Source organism: Pan paniscus, chromosome 2 (genome assembly GCF_029289425.2).
Source record: "Pan paniscus chromosome 2, NHGRI_mPanPan1-v2.0_pri, whole genome shotgun sequence".
Taxonomy (NCBI): Eukaryota; Metazoa; Chordata; class Mammalia; order Primates; family Hominidae; genus Pan; species Pan paniscus.
The window spans coordinates 45,629,459-45,646,904 of record NC_085926.1 but is presented as its reverse complement, the minus strand read 5'-3'; the positions used below and the strand labels follow the sequence as shown (position 1 = coordinate 45,646,904).

The window sequence follows — 17,446 nt, the reverse complement described above, 5'->3', positions numbered from 1 at the left end:
TTGCCAGCACACCACAACTCCAGACCGCCTTTTACCCTGATTGCATCTTCACTCCTTATACCATCAAGGTCTTAAGCAAATAGCAGCCCATGTTGGCAAAATCAGACTAGCCATTCTCTCATCACTTAAAAAGAAAAAAAAACTTTTATTCTGGTGTAAGGTGCTATGACTATCAGTATCCTCACTCCCAGCTTTCCCGTGTCCTTGGCACGTCAGACCTGGTAGCCACAAGGACTACAGTGGAGTCTAGAACAAACTCTTTCCCCACCCCAAGGATTCTAACCACACACTTGGCCCCATCACTCTACAAGTCCTGTCTTCCTGCATGTGGCTGTCTCAAACCTGAAGGATCACTCGCCTTGAGGATTCTTTGGTCATAACCTCAGAAGAGAAAAAACAGTAACATTCACAAGACAGACAAAGTGACCTTACAAGTCACTGCATCAGGACCTTATAAGTCTCAATCTTAAAGGTCCAGTAAAAGAAACTGCTGATTCTTGGGATATGATTCTCCAAGGCCTCTCACATTTTTATACATCTGGTAAGAAGAGACACCAATTGCCAGGTTCCAGACTTATATTTTCAAGGATGTTTATCTAGTGAACAGTCTTGGATGACAGAGATAGTGTCTGTCTCTGGAGCAAAAGTCAGGCAGGCTTACTGCCCATTATCAAATACCAGGGTCCCCTAAGCATGGGGGTTCCTCTTGTAATGCAGCCCACTGCGTGTGCAGGTCTCACCTGGCCCTCTTCTTGGGGCCTGGGGCTCAGGGAACCAGTGCAAATGCTGATAATCTGGCCACTGCTATTGCTATAGTAAACTGTCCTTTGTCTCTGACCTATGAGTCTCATAACTTCTGCCAGGATCCATGAACCCATGTGGTGTGCTCACTTTATTAGCCTGCAAGTAGGGTAAAATCTCATACCCTTCATAGGTTTGATACCTATGTGGTACTTTTAAGAATCCAGAGCTGTAAAAGAAGACAAAGTCCAGGTAGCAAAAAACACTGTTTGCTGACTCCACACACAGAAAAGACCCAGGAAATATAATGTTCAAGGAGCACTTTAATAGTCAACAAATTGATGCAGTTTTGTCACAATACTTTGCATAATTTTATAGTAACAGTAAAATTCTGAATCACTTTATAGTAAAAGAAAAGACACAGAGGAAAATAATTTCCCTGTACAATGAAATTTTCATACACTATATGGAGATTTCCCACATCTGTCAAGTTTTGGCTCAGAATAAAAGATAGCTAATATATTTCACTCTTTTTTCTGTTACTTTTTTTTTTTTTTTTTTGAGACAGTGTTTCGTTCTGTTGCCCAGGTCGGAGTGCAATGGCACCATCTCGGCTCACTGCAACCTCTGCCTCCCAGGTTTAAGCGATTCTCCTGCCTCAACCTCTCAGGTAGCTGGGATTACAGGCGTACGCCACCAAACCCAGCTAATTTTGTATTTTTAGTAGAGACAGTGTTTCACCATGTTGGTCAGGCTGGTCTCTAACTCCTGACCTTAAGTGATCCACCCGCCTCAGCCTCTCAAAGTGCTGGGATTACAGGCATGAGCCACTGTGCCTGGCCTTTTCTGTTACCTTTAAAAGTTACTTCACATAGTAAAGAAATTAGGACTGATTCTTGGCATAAAGGAGGGTACAAAAAAAAATTGTGCCAGGTACAGTGGCTAATGGCCATAATCCCAACACTTTGGGAGGCGGAAGTGGGCAGATCACTTGAGCCCAGGAGTTCCAGACCATCCTGGGCAACATGGTGAAACTCGTCTCTATTAAAAATACAAAAATTAGCCAGGCGTAGTCAGTCGTACACGCCTGTGGTCCCGGCTACTCGGGAGGCTGAGGTGGGAGGATCACTTGAGCCCAGTAGGTGGAGGCTGCAGTGAGCTGAGATCACGCCACTGCACTCCAGCCTGGGCAACAGAGTGAGGCCCTGTCTCAAAAAAAAAGAAAAGAAAAGAAAAGAAAATTTGGTTTCCTGGCAGATAGAGTTTTAACAAGTGCATCAAGCAGTAATAATTTGTGGTCTTGTGCTCAATTCTCACACATGATCTTCGCAAGGGCCCCAGCAGCCATCACAGCTCTGCTTTCACACGCACGGGACACAGCACAGAGCAGCAGCCTTGAAAGGACTGCAAAGAGGTGTGAATTCCAAACATTCTCTTAAGTCCTAACATTTCTGTTCTTCATTTTGTGTGACAGAAGCCCATGGAAACAAGGCGATGACGGCGCTTGAGGGTGACCAGACCTCCTCAATCATTCCATCAGCCACCCAGGACTCAACAGCAGAACCTCAGAGGACTCAGCTGAAAGAGGTTTTCACTCGAGCACTAACCACAGAGAAATGGGAAGTGCCATCCTGCTGTCATACGCAGCCGATGGCTGGGTAGGACTAAATGCCCTTCTGTGGTGAGATGAACCAAGACGGCAGATGGGGGAATAACATCAGTGAGAGAGAGATTACGAATGGATCCTTGTATTGCAGATCAAACTGGGTTGTCTCTTCTCAAACCACCCAGGCAGTTTCTGAATGTCCCACGATAGGGGTAGGAGAAAAGAAAAAAAAGACAAAACAGGAGACGGTGGGTAAGAAAACCTAAAAGGCACAATGAGGCAAAGGCCTAAGATGGAGGCTGGCTTTGGGATCTGAAATCCGGCCACAATCCTTGTTTTACCTAAAGTCCAAGAATTGTCAAAAAGAAAACCCAGAAGGGCTAGTCATTCTAAATTTTAAAATCTTTTCTTCCTGGCCTACCAAGTCCTTGTGTTTTCTTTCTAGGCGCCTATAAATACAACCCCATTACAGTTCTATTTGGCTAATAATTTACAGAACATTTAAAATACCAGGTAGGTGAACATCTCTTCATGGCTTTTGTGTAAGGGCCTGAAGCGAAGAGAAAAACAACTGATTGGAGATTCCTATCTGGCGCCTTCTCCAGGGAAACTGACAACCAGAGAAATCTGTTGCTAGGATTTCTAGGACATCTGGAAATTCCCTTTTTGTTCTTTCTCAACAATATAAAATGGTATATTCGCAAACCTATCTGAATCACCTCAATCTAGGCCACTTTGAAAATTTCATTTAAAAATGTAATCACAGATTTTTAAACTAATTACCCAATTTGCAAACAAATCCCAGCTACTTCTGGTCTTGAACATGGAGCAAAGGTGTGTCAGTAAGGCCAACATTCTTAGGTTGACAGAGACAGGTTAACACATTGGCTGGCTTCATTTACCCCCCTGCCACGCCCCACACTGAGCTGGATGATTTGATGGGAAGAGAGGGTCCCCACCTCAGGGTTCACTTCCCCAGCCCCAGCGTTCATGGGTTTTCAGGAGGCTCAGCCTGTGAAAAAGAACCAATGATGATGCACACCCTGGCTGAAGTGACATCTGGCCAAAGGATTCCAACAGAATGAATTTCATCAACATGGAAAAGATAATCCATGGCACCAATTCTGTGCTTCTTACAGGCAATGGTTACCAAATGAGTCGAAACATGGCCTAGAAGTGGAGCCGGGCCCAATGAAAAGCCTGAGTTCACACGTGCTAGGGGCTCCACTGACCGGCCTCTGCAGCCCAGCACCCAGTCCTCTTGCTCTGGGTGCAAGGTGAGGAGGCAGAGTGCACACACCGGCTCCTGTGTCCCCAGCCTGGCTGGCAATGGTAAAATGGGCTGCCTTTCTTTTGCAGCTTCTTCTAATCGAAATACCAAAGGGTACTGACCTCTGGCCTCAGGGATGTGACTTGCAGTGCAAATTTTACCTCTTCAGTGCAGACAGTGGTCTTGAAATCTTGCCAGTGTGTGGCCCTCCCTCAGCTCCTGCCACTCTGGGGAGCCAGGATGCTGAAATGCATAAGGCAAAAGCACTGAATCGGATCTATTCCCCACTGACCTTTAGTTACGATCACTCTGCCCTGACCAGCTGGAGTTGGGCCTGTGTGAAGCCAGTGATTTCCAACACACTGAAGAAGGTATCTGAGTCCAGTGTGAAAGCCAAATTCCTCCTGAATCTGTGATTTGGTGAAGCTCTGTGAGGTATTTTTTGTGTGTGGAAGACTGAAAGTGAAGGGAAACAACTAAAAAAATTAAACAGACAAAAGCAGTGTACCTTATACTGGTTTCTTCAAACATAATGCCTGTGCCAAGAACTGGGCAGGAGAGAAACCAACGAAATGAATATAATAACTTATCCTGAGGCGCTCCCTCCCACGCTGGCTTAGAGATCTCGCACACACAAAAACTCTCCTTGTTTATAAGAAGCTGTCTCTCAGTATGCGGGCAGTTCTTCCCAAAAGCCCGTCATTAAATAAGCTAAAAACAGGTGCAAGCGATGTACCTGCATGGGTTCCTGAGACTTGCCTTGCAGACGCGGCCTTCCAAGTCACCAACTCTTGAGAACTCCAGAGAAAAACAGCGCAAACACGTGGGCAAAAAAAAAAATCCTGGTGCCTGCACCAAGTTCTTCTCCCAAAGTATGTTTTACTCACATAGGGCAAATTTCTGTCGCGGACTCAGCTGCCTTTAGGAGAGTAAGGATTTGAAGGGGCACAGAGAATGCTGTCAGTGTCTAAGGAGGAAACCCTGCCTCACCTATTTCAAATCTTGACTCTGGTTTTCTAAGCAAATTCATCTTAGGATACAAAGCACACATTAGAGCTTCCTTCTTGCCTTAATGCAATTAAATTTGCAGCCATTCTGCAGAAGAACTGAAGCTCTCAGGTGAAAAGAAGCCTTAAATCATGCCATGATATATGTCGGGGGAGGGAACATTTGGGTATAGGTATTTTCCTGAAGGAAGAGAAAGGGCAGCTGAGCTGTCCCTTCAAGGGGATATTGTGAAACAAGCTCAATAAAAACCTCTCCCTCTGAAGCATGAAATGTTCCCAGAGGGGACAGGAGGATTCCTTTGTTGCTATGATGCAACCTCAGGTCATGTGCTCGCACATGCTGGAGCATTTTCCTGAGTAACCTGAGGAAAATGTGGCAACAGAGAAAAGCACTTGGAAAATACACGCAGGAGGCAGGTAGTGTTCACCTCCCTGGTTAAAGGAAAGGCACCCCCCACATGCTCACAGGAACTCTCCCTCCTGCCCCTCCTCTTCCCCTACCCCACTTCCACCCCAGGGGCCACCGGAAGCAGCAGCAGCAACCCCGGCTCCTCATCCCCTGCCGTGATGTCTGCAAGTGGCTCTGGCTAGAAGTGGTGCTGGTGAAGGGCTGTAGATGAGGGTCTCTTCTCCAGCCTCTTCACGTGGCAGGAGTGACAGAACAGGTGGTCCTCCAGCGGATAACAGCGGTGGCCATCTTCATCATTGAGCTCCAGACCACAGTCCTGTGGGGAGGCAGACATGTCCAGGGGAAGCAAAACAAAACAGACTGCAAGACTGACCTGAAGGCCACAGTCCCCAAAATCAGCAGAGGGTGCTGTGTGTTTCTGTATAGGCAGGAAATGCCAGTGCAGAAACACAGCTCCTGCCCCGTGGAGGCCTGTCCAACACAGGAGACACTGCCACAAGGCACTTGCTGTGAACCACTTAAAATGTGCTGTCAGTGTAAATGCAGATTCCGAAGACTTAGGACAAAAAGAGGATGTAAAAATATCTCATGGGAAAAAGGAATGAGATCATGTCCTTTGCAGGGACATGGATGAAGCTGGAAGCCATCATTCTCAGCAAACTAACAAAGGAACAGAAAACTAAACACCACATGTTCTCACTCATAAGTGGGAGTTGGACAATGAGAACACATGGACACAGGGAGGGGAACAACACACACCAGGGCCTGTTGGGAGGTGGGGGTGAGGGGAGGGAACTTAGAGGATGGGACAATAGGTGCAGCAAACCACCCTGGCACACGTACAGCATATATCTATGTAATAAATCTTCACACGTATCCCTTTTTTTTTTAGAAGAAATAAAATAAATTGTGGAGTTACAAAAAAAATCTCATGGGTAACTTTTTTATATTGATTACATGTTCAAAAGATAACATTTGGATTTTTTTTTTCTTTTTTGAGACAGTCTCCCTCTGTTTCCTAGGCTGGAGTGCAGTGGTGCGATCTCAGCTCACTGCAACATCCGCCTCCCCCGTTCAAGGAATTCTCCTGTCTCAGCCTCCCAAGTAGCTGGGATTATGCACGCGCCAACACATCTGGCTAATTTTTGTATTTTTAGTAGAGACAGGGTTTCACCATGCTGGCCAGGCTGGTCTTGAACTCCTGACCTCAAGTGATCTGCCCTCCCAAAGTGCTGGGATTACAGGCATGAGCCACCACGCCCAGCAGGATTTTTTACTTTTTTAAGACAGGGTCTTGCTGTGTCACCCAGAGTAGAGTGCAGTGACGTGATCCTAGCTTCCTAAGTAGCTGAGACTATAGGCACAGCATGCCTGGCTAATTTTTGTATTTTTAGTAGAGACAGGGTCTCACTGTGTTGTCCATGCTGTTCTCAAACTCCTGGGCTCATGTGATCCCCCTGCCTCGGCCTTCCAAAGTGCTAAGATTACAGGCATGGGCCCATGCCTGGCTGGATATTTTGAACCGAATAAAATAATTAATCTCACCTGTTTCTTTTAACGTTTTAATTGTGACTACCAGAAAACTTAAAATGATACATGACTTTAATTTGTGGCTCTCATAATTCTTTCTTTTAACGTTTTAATTGTGACTACCAGAAAACTTAAAATGATACATGACTTTAATTTGTGGCTCTCATAGTTCTTTCTTTTTTTGAGACGGAGTCTTGCTCTGTTGCCCAGGCTGGAGTGCAGTAGCATGATCTCAGGTCACTGCAACCTCCACTTCCCAGGTTCAAGCAATTCTCCTATCTCAGCTTCCCGAGTAGCTGGGACTACAGGCGTGTGCCACCACGCCCACTAATTTTTGTATTTTTAGTAGAGATGGGTTTTTGCCATGTTGGCCAGGCTGGTCTCGAACTCCTGACCTCAAGTAATCTGCCGGCCTTGGCCTCCCAAAGTGCTAAGATTACAGGCGTGAGCTATCGCGCCCGGCCCCTTATATTTCTTTTGGATAGCACTGGTCTAGAAAATGTGGAGAGGCCTGTTGAGCAAATGTCCTCACCTTTTTCTCCTGCAGTGACCTGGGGCACCTGGGGTCCCAGCAGCAATGATTCCCACCCATTTCTTCAGTGTTGGCAGTGGGACAAGTCTATATGAGGGACACCCCCATTCTCTACCCACAGGGTCACCAAATGAATCTAATCTCCTTCCATGGGTGAATTCACTTAATTGTGGCTGAAATTCCATGGTCACCCTTCACAAGGGCTGGTGAGGGGCAACCCCTAGCTTTCCTGACAGTCATCAGGTACTAGTGCTCCTTCACCTTGGGTTGGGACAAAGGGCAGGAAGGGGCAGGCGGACCCCACCCGCCTTCACACCACCAGCTGACATGCCTGTTTCCAAGAGGGGCTTCATGATTTCCAGGGCTCAGCTGAGAAAGGAGCTTCAGACAGATAGAACAGCCTGCAAGCTGGAGGGGAGGGAGTCCCTTCCCCAAATCGCACACCTGCCTGACAATGTGGCCCCCAGATAGGACCTGAAACCCATGCTCTCCACGACCCTCCTAGCTCTGCAGCTTCAGGGAGAGCAGCTCCAACAGTTGCAGGACTTGATAGTTCTGAATATGCAGAAGAAAGACCTTTATACCTTGAGCATTTCCATCTTCTCCTACCTCCCCCAAGAACCAGCCTTCATTCCATTTCCTACAGAAGCTCTAGAGGGCTGACCCTTGCCAGAATCTTGTTGACTGCCTCTTGCCCCAGTCAACGCAGGATGCTTTTCTCTTGGATGTCTACAATGGGCTTTGGGGGCTGGGTGGGGAGGGGTCTACCTCGCAGTGGTAACACTCCACGTGGTAGTCTCTGTCCATGGACACGACACGGATGGTCTCATCTGAGCCCTGGGACCAAAGAAAAGCAAGAACACATAGGAGAGGCCTGTTAGGGGGGCTGTCGGGCTTGATGTACCGTGGGGTGGGGAGGGAAGAGGGTTTTGGGGTAACAAGTAGGTGGCCTTGGGAGGAGAAGGTAAATCAGGAGTACTTATTGGAAGAAGAATACATTTAAGCTGATGAGAGGGGAAGTAGGAGGGATAGGAGTCCTTCCTTCTAGAATGTCAGAGTTAACACTGAAAGAAAGACCTACATGGACACTTATTTTAAAAAATGAAGAAAAGACAAGCCTTTCTCCTCATCTGCTAATCTAAGAATTAGTATCAAGTAAGGGAGTTTGACCTGGTTATGGGGACAAATCAGCACAAGAAGGGTACTGGGCTGGGGAAGCCAGTCAACAAGGAAGGGTGAAGACACGACTTATCTCAAAGGTGAAGCGGGGTTTTTTGTTTTTTTTTTTTTTTTTTTTTTTTTTGGAGACAAGGTCTTGCTGTCACCTGCTGGAATGCAGTAGCACCATCATAGCTCACTGCAGCCTCAAACTCTTGGGCTCAAGCAGCTGGGACTACAGGCACATGCCACCACGCTTGGCTAATTTTTAACAATTTTTTGTAGAGATGAGGTCTTGCTATGTTGCCCAGGCTGTTCTTAAACTCCAGGCCTCAAGCAATTTTCCTGCCTGGGCCTCCTAAAGTGGTGGGATTACAGGTGTGAGCCACTGCACCAGGCCAGAGTTGAGATTTTTAAAAGGATACCTTAAAAGCTGTAAAGACAGGACATGGATCTTGTAAATGAGCCCAGGGAGATATTCATGTCTTAGAAGCCCCTGGGAGCATGTCTGGAAGGGCATCTTACCTCAGGTGGAAGGATGGGAAGCCCACAGGCTGCACACTTGGGGGCCAGCACCCTGTGGGGAGAAACAAAGCAGCAATAAATGTTGCTTCTGGGAGCAAATTCCAGAGTCAGACTTGCACTTGGAATCCACAAGGAGCCTTCCTCCATGCCGCCTCCTACCCCTTGCTCTCCTCCCTCATAGAATGACTGGTACCTGGCTCACTTTGTGGAATATGCCTTAGTATTTGCTCCCCAGTGGCAATGAGGACACTGGCTGCCTCTCACTCTTCTGGGGACAGCACTAACCGATTTGTTTACACCTCTCATGGTGCCTAGCACAGGCCCAGGCAAACCAAGAGTGGTAGGAACCAGCACTGCAGAGGGGCCTTGTGAAGTTAGGTAACGCTGAAGCCACAGGGCTTGGTGGATTCCTCCCGAGGCCTAGCTACAAATATGATTATTAGTTTTTTTGTGCTCTGTGTTTTTTTTTTTTTTCACTAAACATGATTCTTTAACCCATTCCTGTCAACACTGGCATCGACCAACCTCCCAAGGTCCCTGCTGTACCCCTCAAAACCATTAAGCCTTTGCTGGACTGTGATCTAAGGGCGGCTGGCAAACACAGTTTTGTCGGTTTCCACCGCTCACTCTGCTGAGATCGTCTTGGCCTACACGAATGGGTCCTGTCTGTTCCCATCCCTTCTTACTTGTGGTAATCTCGGACACAGTAGATCTTGTTCTCTGAGTCCACGGTGAAGGGCACCCCATCCAAACACTCATTACAGATGACACAGCGGAAACAGCCGGGGTGGTAGGACTTCCCCAGGGCTTGCAGGATCTGGAGGAGAGACCAAGACTCAGTGGGGATTATAGGGAAGGATGAGATGGTGGAAGGGGAGAGGAACACATCAGGCCTAAGGATTACATGAGCAGTCACACACAGAGTACACTTACCCCCGAGTTTCACCTAGGAGAAGAGCAAGAGGTGATGGGGTGGGAAAGGCAAATCTGTTCAGATGAATACACAGAAGAGACCACACAGGAATCCTTTTCCTGCAGCCTCTCACAGGGTCTCTGAGCTGGCAGGGAAAGAGGGCTCCTTTCCAACCCTCACCCAGAACAGGAAACTCTTGCATAGTTCTTTAAGAGAAAGAGATGGTAAGGAAGGGATGGGCCAATCCCAGGGCCAAAATCCACCATGAAGAAGTGGGAAACGATGCAAAGCAGGGCCACAGAAGGATACATCCTTCCCAGATTTGGGAAGCAGCAAGTACTCGGAAAAATGAAAAGAAATTCCATGTGGAAATGGCAGAGCTCAAAAGGAACCCCTTCACTTCTGCCTCTTGGATGCCCCTTCTATGCAGCTTTGACTCTGGAGCATGATAATCTAGAAGTTCTGACTCAACCCAATGACCTCAAATCCAAGTGTAATAAGTAAAGTTTCTCTGTTGTTGTTTTTAAATGCAATAGAGGGAAAGCCCCACAAACTTCTTCCTCTCAGTGTCATTTAATCTGGATCTGGATGGGATACCTGGAACTGCCAGAGCCAACCTGAAACCAGGACAGACCCAAGACATGGACAGCAGGAAAGAGAAGAGATGGAAAGAACATCCTTGGTGAGGTCCGTAAGTAACTGAATTAACTCATCATGGAACCACGTACCTCCAAGCCTCTTTTTAGGTGAGATAAAATATCATTCCTATGAAGTCAGTGGTCCTCGAAATGTGGCCCCAGACCTTCAGCATTAGCATCACCTGCAAACTTGTTAATAATGCACATTCTTGGACCCCATCCCAGATTTCTTGAATCAGAAACTCTGGGGGTAAGGCCCAGCAGTTGGTATTTTAATAGGGTGATTCTGATATATATTAAAGTTGGAGGATCATTGGTTTAACTCGAATTGAGTCTGGGTTTTTTCTATAATTTACAGTTGAAAGCATCTTCACTGACTTAATAGGAGATTCATTTCTGCAATTACCTGCATCATGAAACTTAGCAAAAACAACTGAACTACAGAATCAACATGAGCAAGGTCACACCAAAACATGCATCTGCAAAGAATGTACAGAACGGCCATCAGCATCCAGCAGTGGGAGCCCACACAGAAAGCCTTCAAACAGACTGAAGAAAGGGGATTTTGGATTTGGGGAAGCCTTGTCAGTACACTGTGAGACCCAGGGGTAAAGATATGCTGTGTTCCAGCTCCTTCCCCTGGAAGCCTCAGGTGGATAACTCCACACTGCACAAGCTCCAGCCAAGAAGGCAAGAGGAGGGCATTGTGCTATTCCAGCTTTCCTCTGAATGCTCAGCTTTCAAGCTTCCTCATTCCCTCCTGGGTTTCACTAACCTTTGAGGGCCCTCTCAATTTGCAGTAAGGCAAAACAGGAAGAACAACTGGCTGGGCTTCCAAAACCCATTTGGCAATTTGGACCTTGGAATGCATTTTCCCCAAGATGAATGCTGTCTTGGCAGAAAGAGATCCTTAAATTAATTTAATCCACATTGTGCCTGAAGTAAGATTAGAAAAAGATGCCATTTTTCTGCATTGTGACTAGCTGTAATACTTTTTTTATGTGAGACTATGCCTGGTTCTAACCTGCAAGCCCAGAATGTACCCCTCTATTAACAAAAGGGTATACAGAGAGACAATTTACACAAAGAGTTAGACAGCTGGGGTTCTGTCTAGACATTCACTAAAAGTTTTCAAGTCCTAGAGAAGACCTGAAAGACTGAAGGTTCAACTTCATACTATCCCATATGGTAGAGATCTCACATCAAGAGATGGGGACTATTTCCCCCTCCCCTTGAATCAGAACTGGCTTTGTGACTTTCTTTAATTAACAGAAAGCAGAAGAAACAATGTTCTGAGATTTCTGAGTCAAAGGCTTAAGAAGACTGGTAGCTTCCACTTCCTATCTCTTGCTGTAAGGAAGTCTGAACTAGACTACTGAATGATTAGAGGCTACAGGGAGAGGGGCCTGGAGGGTGAGAGGTCATCTTAGATGTTCCAGTTCAACTGTGCTACCAGCTGAACAAAGTTAAGTAGGAGACCCCAGCCAATGCCACACAGAGCAGAAGAATTGGCCTGCTAAACCCTGACCTAAATCCTGACCCACAGCATGAAGCATGATGATAAATAAGAAATCACTGTTGTTTTAAACTACAAAGTTTTAGGGTGGTTTGTCATGCAGCAATAGATAAATGACATACCCTGAGGTTATCCAAAGAAGTCTTAGGATTACTAGAACTAAGAATAGGGTATAATCATACTCATAAATTCAGACCATGTTGACTTCATATGCAGTAGGTTTGTCAGAAGGACACTAAAAACAAAGGCAAATTCTGCTAAAGAAATAGAGCCCTACAGAGTCTAGAAGATACCTGGGAAGGAGAGGTAAGCATACGTAGCTTCTGCCTACCTCCCACTGCGAGAATGGGGGAAGGGCCACGTTTCCCAGGGAGGTCTTGGCTACTAATGAGGACATGGCTCTAACAGGGCTAAGACCTCTGCTGAGGTCTGTCAAAGCCTGGGAGATAGCAGATATTCATCACGAATGGGGAGGGCTCTGGGTCACTGATGTTTTATAAATATTAGCGTATAGCCAGCAGAAATGAGTGTTTATGTCCATCAAAGACATGTTCAAGAGTGTTCACAGCAGCTTCATGCATAAATAGCAAAAAACTAGAAACCACCAAATCCCCATCAACATGAGATGGAGAAATAAACTGTGCTATATCCATACAATGGAATTCCACTTAGCAATACAAATCAATAAACTACCAATACAGGTAACAGCATGGATGAAGCTCAAAAACACATGTAATAAGACCTGAAAGAGTCTATACTATATGTTTCTATTTATATGAAGTTCCAAAACCAGCAAAATGAATTTCTGGCAATAGAAGTTGGAATAATGGTTGCCTTTGTGGGAGTGGGGTCTTGAGTGGGAATAGACAAGAAGGAACTTTCTGGAGTTTGGGAAGTGTTCTACATCTTGATCTGGGTGGTGGTTACAGGGGTATATGCACATGTGAAAACTCATTCAGATGTACACTTAAGATTAGTATCTTTTACTCTATGAGTTATTTCTCAATAAAAAGGTAAAATTAAAAATACTAATAATTAGAAATTATCTTCTCTAGAATGAAATTAATGAGTCAGCTTAGAGAGGGACTTAACTCTTTCCAACTTAAAGTATGTTATATAATCATTTCCTCTGATCAGTATATTAAAGAACTTCTTAAAGGCTGGTTTCCAATGGTGAACAATTTGATGTTGTACTCATTAACCTCATAACCTAACCCTCTAGGGAAAAATTGTCCCCACTGAAGACCTGAAGCCCAGAATAACCTCAGAGAGCCAGTGACTGAGCAAAGAATGGAATGTATAAAACCTGGTCCTTGCTCTGCTGTCTCAGAACTAAATGACAGGCCCTAAAAACTCATCTTCGTAATGTTGTGAGCTGGGCATAACACAGGGAGAAAAACAACTTTGCTCCTCTGGCTTTCTGCATTTGACTCCAAGGTAGCTGGGATTTCTGCAGTAAAAACAGACTGTATTTAGCATCTCATCTGGGATGCCACAAGGATCACAGAGAAGCCAGAGGGAGGCCAGTGCAATTCAAACAGGCCAGAGGAGGAGAAAGCATTATCGGAAACATGATAGCGTGTGCTCTAGATGGTTAAAGATGTTAATTCCAATAAAAGCCAACAATGTGGGTTCTATTAGAACAAGCAAGCTGTACTTTACAGGGACTTTTTTTTTTGAGGTGGAGTCTCACTCTGTCGCCCAGGCTGGAGTGCAGTGGCGTGGTCTCGGCTCACTGCAAACTCCGCCTCCAGGGTTCAAACAATTCTTCTGCCTTGGCCTCTCAAGTAGCTGGGACTACAGGCATGCACCACCACGCCCGGAAAATTTTTGTATTTTTAGTAGAGACAAGATTTCACCATATTGGCCAGGCTGGTTGGTCTCAAACTCCTGACCTCGTGATCCGCCCGCCTCGGCCTCCCAAAGTGCTGGGATTACAGGCATGAGCCACTGCACCCAGCCATAACCACAAATCAAGATAAGAAACACTGTCCTCAATTATTAATTTCTTTTTTCTCTGAACACCTCCTCCTCCACCTGAGATGCTGTTCTCTTCTTTGGCTGACCTACTCACCATGTCCATGATCAGATGTCCACAAAGAAAACACCTGTCAGCCGACTGCTGGAAACCAGAGTACTGCAGAAGAAAAAGAAAAGAAAGTTAAACCCAGACTGGTAAGATGAATCAGCCACTTCCCCAACAGCCAAGAGGATTATAAGGAATTTCTCAGAAAGATGTGTCACTCTGTGCAGAATTCTGTCATCCCCAAGTACAACACAGCTGTGGGCTGAGTCATAGAATATTCTCTGCCACGAAAGCCATCACAAATACTAGTACCACTCACTCTAACAATGACTGTGTCTGGGCACCCACAGCATGCCAGGCTCTATGTAAGGGACTGTATATAGAGATGCTTTAATCCCATCTCAGTGGTTCTCAAAGAGCAGTTCCCTGGCATCACTTGAAAGCTTGTAAAAAATGCAAATCCTTGGGCTCCACTCCAGACCTACTGATTTGGAAACTCAGGGGGTGGGTTCTGGCAATCTGTGTTTTCACAAGCCTTTCAGGGGATTCTGAAACCATCACTCTAATGCTTACGACAATTCTGCAAGGTCTACATTATTACCCAGAATCCTCAAATAGAAGCAGAGGGCAGCTCAGAGAGGTTAAGTGAACTTTTCAAGGTCACACAGCCAACAAAGGGTAAGGACAGAAATCAAATTCAACTCCGGTTCTGGTTAAAAAGCTAATGCCTTTTATAGTTAGCTTCAAAGAAACTTAATAAATATCTACTTTACCTTACCTTATCTTACCTAAACACATACACACACACAGTCTTGAAAGACATGAGGTGCTCTCTTCAAAAAACATACTAGATGCTACACACTAGACTAGAAGTTTGGGTATTACAAACACAACTTAACTGGGGGAAACCTTATGAAAGGAAGCTGGGAAAAACAAAAAAGGGAAACTTTCTGCAACTCTACACCATGTGGTGGAGGTTTCTGTTGTCTGGCACCTACGCCCCATTCTGGGGGTAATAGCTCTCTATTTTCATTTGAGATCCAGCCCCCAGCTCCACACCACGTGGCTCCCATCACCATGTGGGCTGGTTCCATGCCAGGGCCCAGGCAGGGCATTGACAGATCTGGCCCATCAGAGCCTTGCATTCCTCCAGCACTGTTACTTTTTCCAGGGGTGGGCATGTGGCCCAGTAAGAGCCAATGAGACTCCAGCAGACGTCTGTGGAGGATTCCGAAGGAGGGACTGGCACTCTTGCCCATCGGATGTGAAACTGAGAGAATGTAAACTCTGGGGTCCTCCCAACATCTGGCCATCACATAGGACCTGAGACTGAAGCTAACACTGAGATACACGGCCAAAAACTGTGGAGAAAATGACTCCTGAGGCACTGCTGGAATAATTTCCTTTTTACTTAAGCCCGTTTGGGTTTGCTAGTCTGTTTCTGGCCAACAGGAATCATAATGAATCAACTGTTCAATGAAAACCAAATAGAGCTTTTCTCAAGGGAAGGCAGGGAGAAGCTGGCCCTGAGCCCATCTCTGCATCTCACATTCCTCATCCCTGAGATGACAGAGTCATTTCAACCACCAACTACCAAGCACCCAGTCTGCATGGCATCTTGTTAGAATCTGCAGGTGTGAAGGTGAAGACGCATGTTCTTTCTATCCTGGAAGCTTTCAGTCAATGGAGGAGAGACTTGTAAGCAGACATACTGCTCAGGGCTAACAGCCCACAGCCCTGCCAGGGCAGGCCCCGGGCATGGTGGCAGCACAGAAGAGCTCCTCCATTGTGGGTGCAGGAGGGACAGGAAGGCTGTTGGGGGGATCTGGGAAAATAAAGGAGCAAGAAGTTGCAAGCAGGGGAAATGGCCCAAGCAAAGGCACGAAGGCATGAGGTTGCACAGGTGTGGGCAGCTGGGGATTCCAGACCTCGGAGAGCTTCTGAGTGTGCTTTGTACCCTGCACATGCTGGGACCAAGCAGGCCAGGTTTATGCCCTATAAGGCCTCTTGATGCGGGTGTGCAGAGGCCGTTAAGCTAGCCTGGCTGAGCCATGCCGGAGGTATGAACGGAGGCAGAATTGTGGAAGACATGGCAGCACAGAGTTCAACGCCTGGCTGCGTTCAAGGAGGTGGGGTTGAGGACAAACCTAGGAGGCAATTCTCACAGATCAGGACCCAAGGCAAGGTAAGATTTTTCTGCTTCACAGAAATATGGTGAGGGGCTGGTACGTGAGGGGCTGGGACACAGCCCAGGGGCCAGTGGGATGCCAGCAGCTGGCCTCAGAGGTGTGGCAGGGCTAGAGTTCAGGTCTGGGAGCCACTGGCACATGGATGGACTTCCAGTCCATGGGAGAAGCTAGATCCCCAGAGAGAGTGGGATGAGAAGAAGAGAGCCCAGGTCCCAGTCCAGTGGTCTAAGAGGAGGAGTCCAGGGTGGTGGAAGAGGCAGAACTGCAGAAAGCAGCAAGAGGATAGCCAAGTGACCGCACAGTTCCTTCAAAGTACAAGGCTGTGTGGTTTGCCATTGGCCTCAGGAACATGGCCACCCCCAAGTATCTACAGAAGGAAAGGCAGGGCCCCTCTCTCCAGCAGTGCAGCTTCCCTACATGCTGGCCCAGGTCCCCCCAGGCCCCTGCCCTCTGACTCTGGCCAGGACATGCAAGGGGAGGCTTCAGTGACACACTCACCAGGAAGTCTTCTTCACAAAACACTTTGCCATTGACAAAATAAAAGGCTTTTCCTCTCAGCTTCCGGCCTAAGGAAAAAATCACAAACACAGGGTAAAAAAAGAAAAATTTTAATATGCAGTGGAAAAAGTGAAAAGTGAAAAGCAAAATCTTTAGGCAGAAATAAACACGTAAAAACCGCCAACTGTCAATGACACTTTCCAGTTCCTAAAAGATGCCGTGGCCCTCGGCGAGAGGCAGGCAGGCTGAGGCCGGGAGGAAGGGTGCCCTGGCAGGTGCTATTTGGCAAAAAGACTCAAGGGCTGACTTGGAAGTCATCCTACGCTCACCTTCCAGCGCCTCCTATCTGCTTGGAAAGACGCCAGCAAAGCATTTGGTGGCAGGACAGCAGAGGCAACACAAGGGGGCATCCAGGCAACAGTCTCTTGTGAAGATGCAGTTTCCCACAGGCATTTATGACAGTCACCTTGGACATGTGCTCCAGGACCATTGTGACCGCCTATCAGGAGAGTCCTATACATTGGTTAACTATTATTTTCCTATCTTTTTCTCACCTAAACTGTAGAAAACACACATTGTTGGAAGGATATTTTTGTTTCTCTTGACCTAAAACGAGTAGGCGGGAGTGGGAAAAGTTCAAAGCACCCTGATTCCTTGGATGGAACTCTTGCTTCCATAAGGCTAACACAGGTAAACATCCTTTTGATAAAAGGATGAGAGGGACTGATTCCCTCTCATCTCTTATGGAAAACACAATGGGGCTGTGAGCTCAAGGTCAGCAGAGGGTGTCCCGGGATCCCCTACTTGGCAGTATTCACAGATCTGAGGGCATTTCCAGTGCTAGGCTCAACACATACTCAACAGGCAACGTGGGGGTTTCAGAAACTG

At 46.6% G+C, this 17,446-nt stretch overlaps 1 protein-coding gene across 3 annotated transcripts in view; it reads right to left on the bottom strand.

Annotated features, from left to right (window-relative positions):
* Positions 1-1,046: 1,046 nt before the first annotated feature.
* The window catches only part of LIMD1 (LIM domain containing 1), an 87,719-nt gene continuing 71,319 nt past the window's right edge, over positions 1,047-17,446 (bottom strand). For 2 of the 3 annotated variants that reach the window (XM_003818487.6, XM_034956271.4), the window contains exons 3-8: positions 16,559-16,626; positions 13,920-13,982; positions 9,465-9,595; positions 8,779-8,830; positions 7,864-7,932; positions 1,047-5,349 (exon numbers count right to left, since the gene is read on the bottom strand). In XM_003818487.6, coding sequence (XP_003818535.2) covers positions 5,212-5,349; positions 7,864-7,932; positions 8,779-8,830; positions 9,465-9,595; positions 13,920-13,982; positions 16,559-16,626 — 521 coding nt within the window. In that variant the 3' untranslated portion in view covers positions 1,047-5,211. The remainder of the gene's footprint in view (positions 5,350-7,863; positions 7,933-8,778; positions 8,831-9,464; positions 9,596-13,919; positions 13,983-16,558; positions 16,627-17,446) is intronic. The other variant, XR_008624728.2, reaches the window with a different exon arrangement.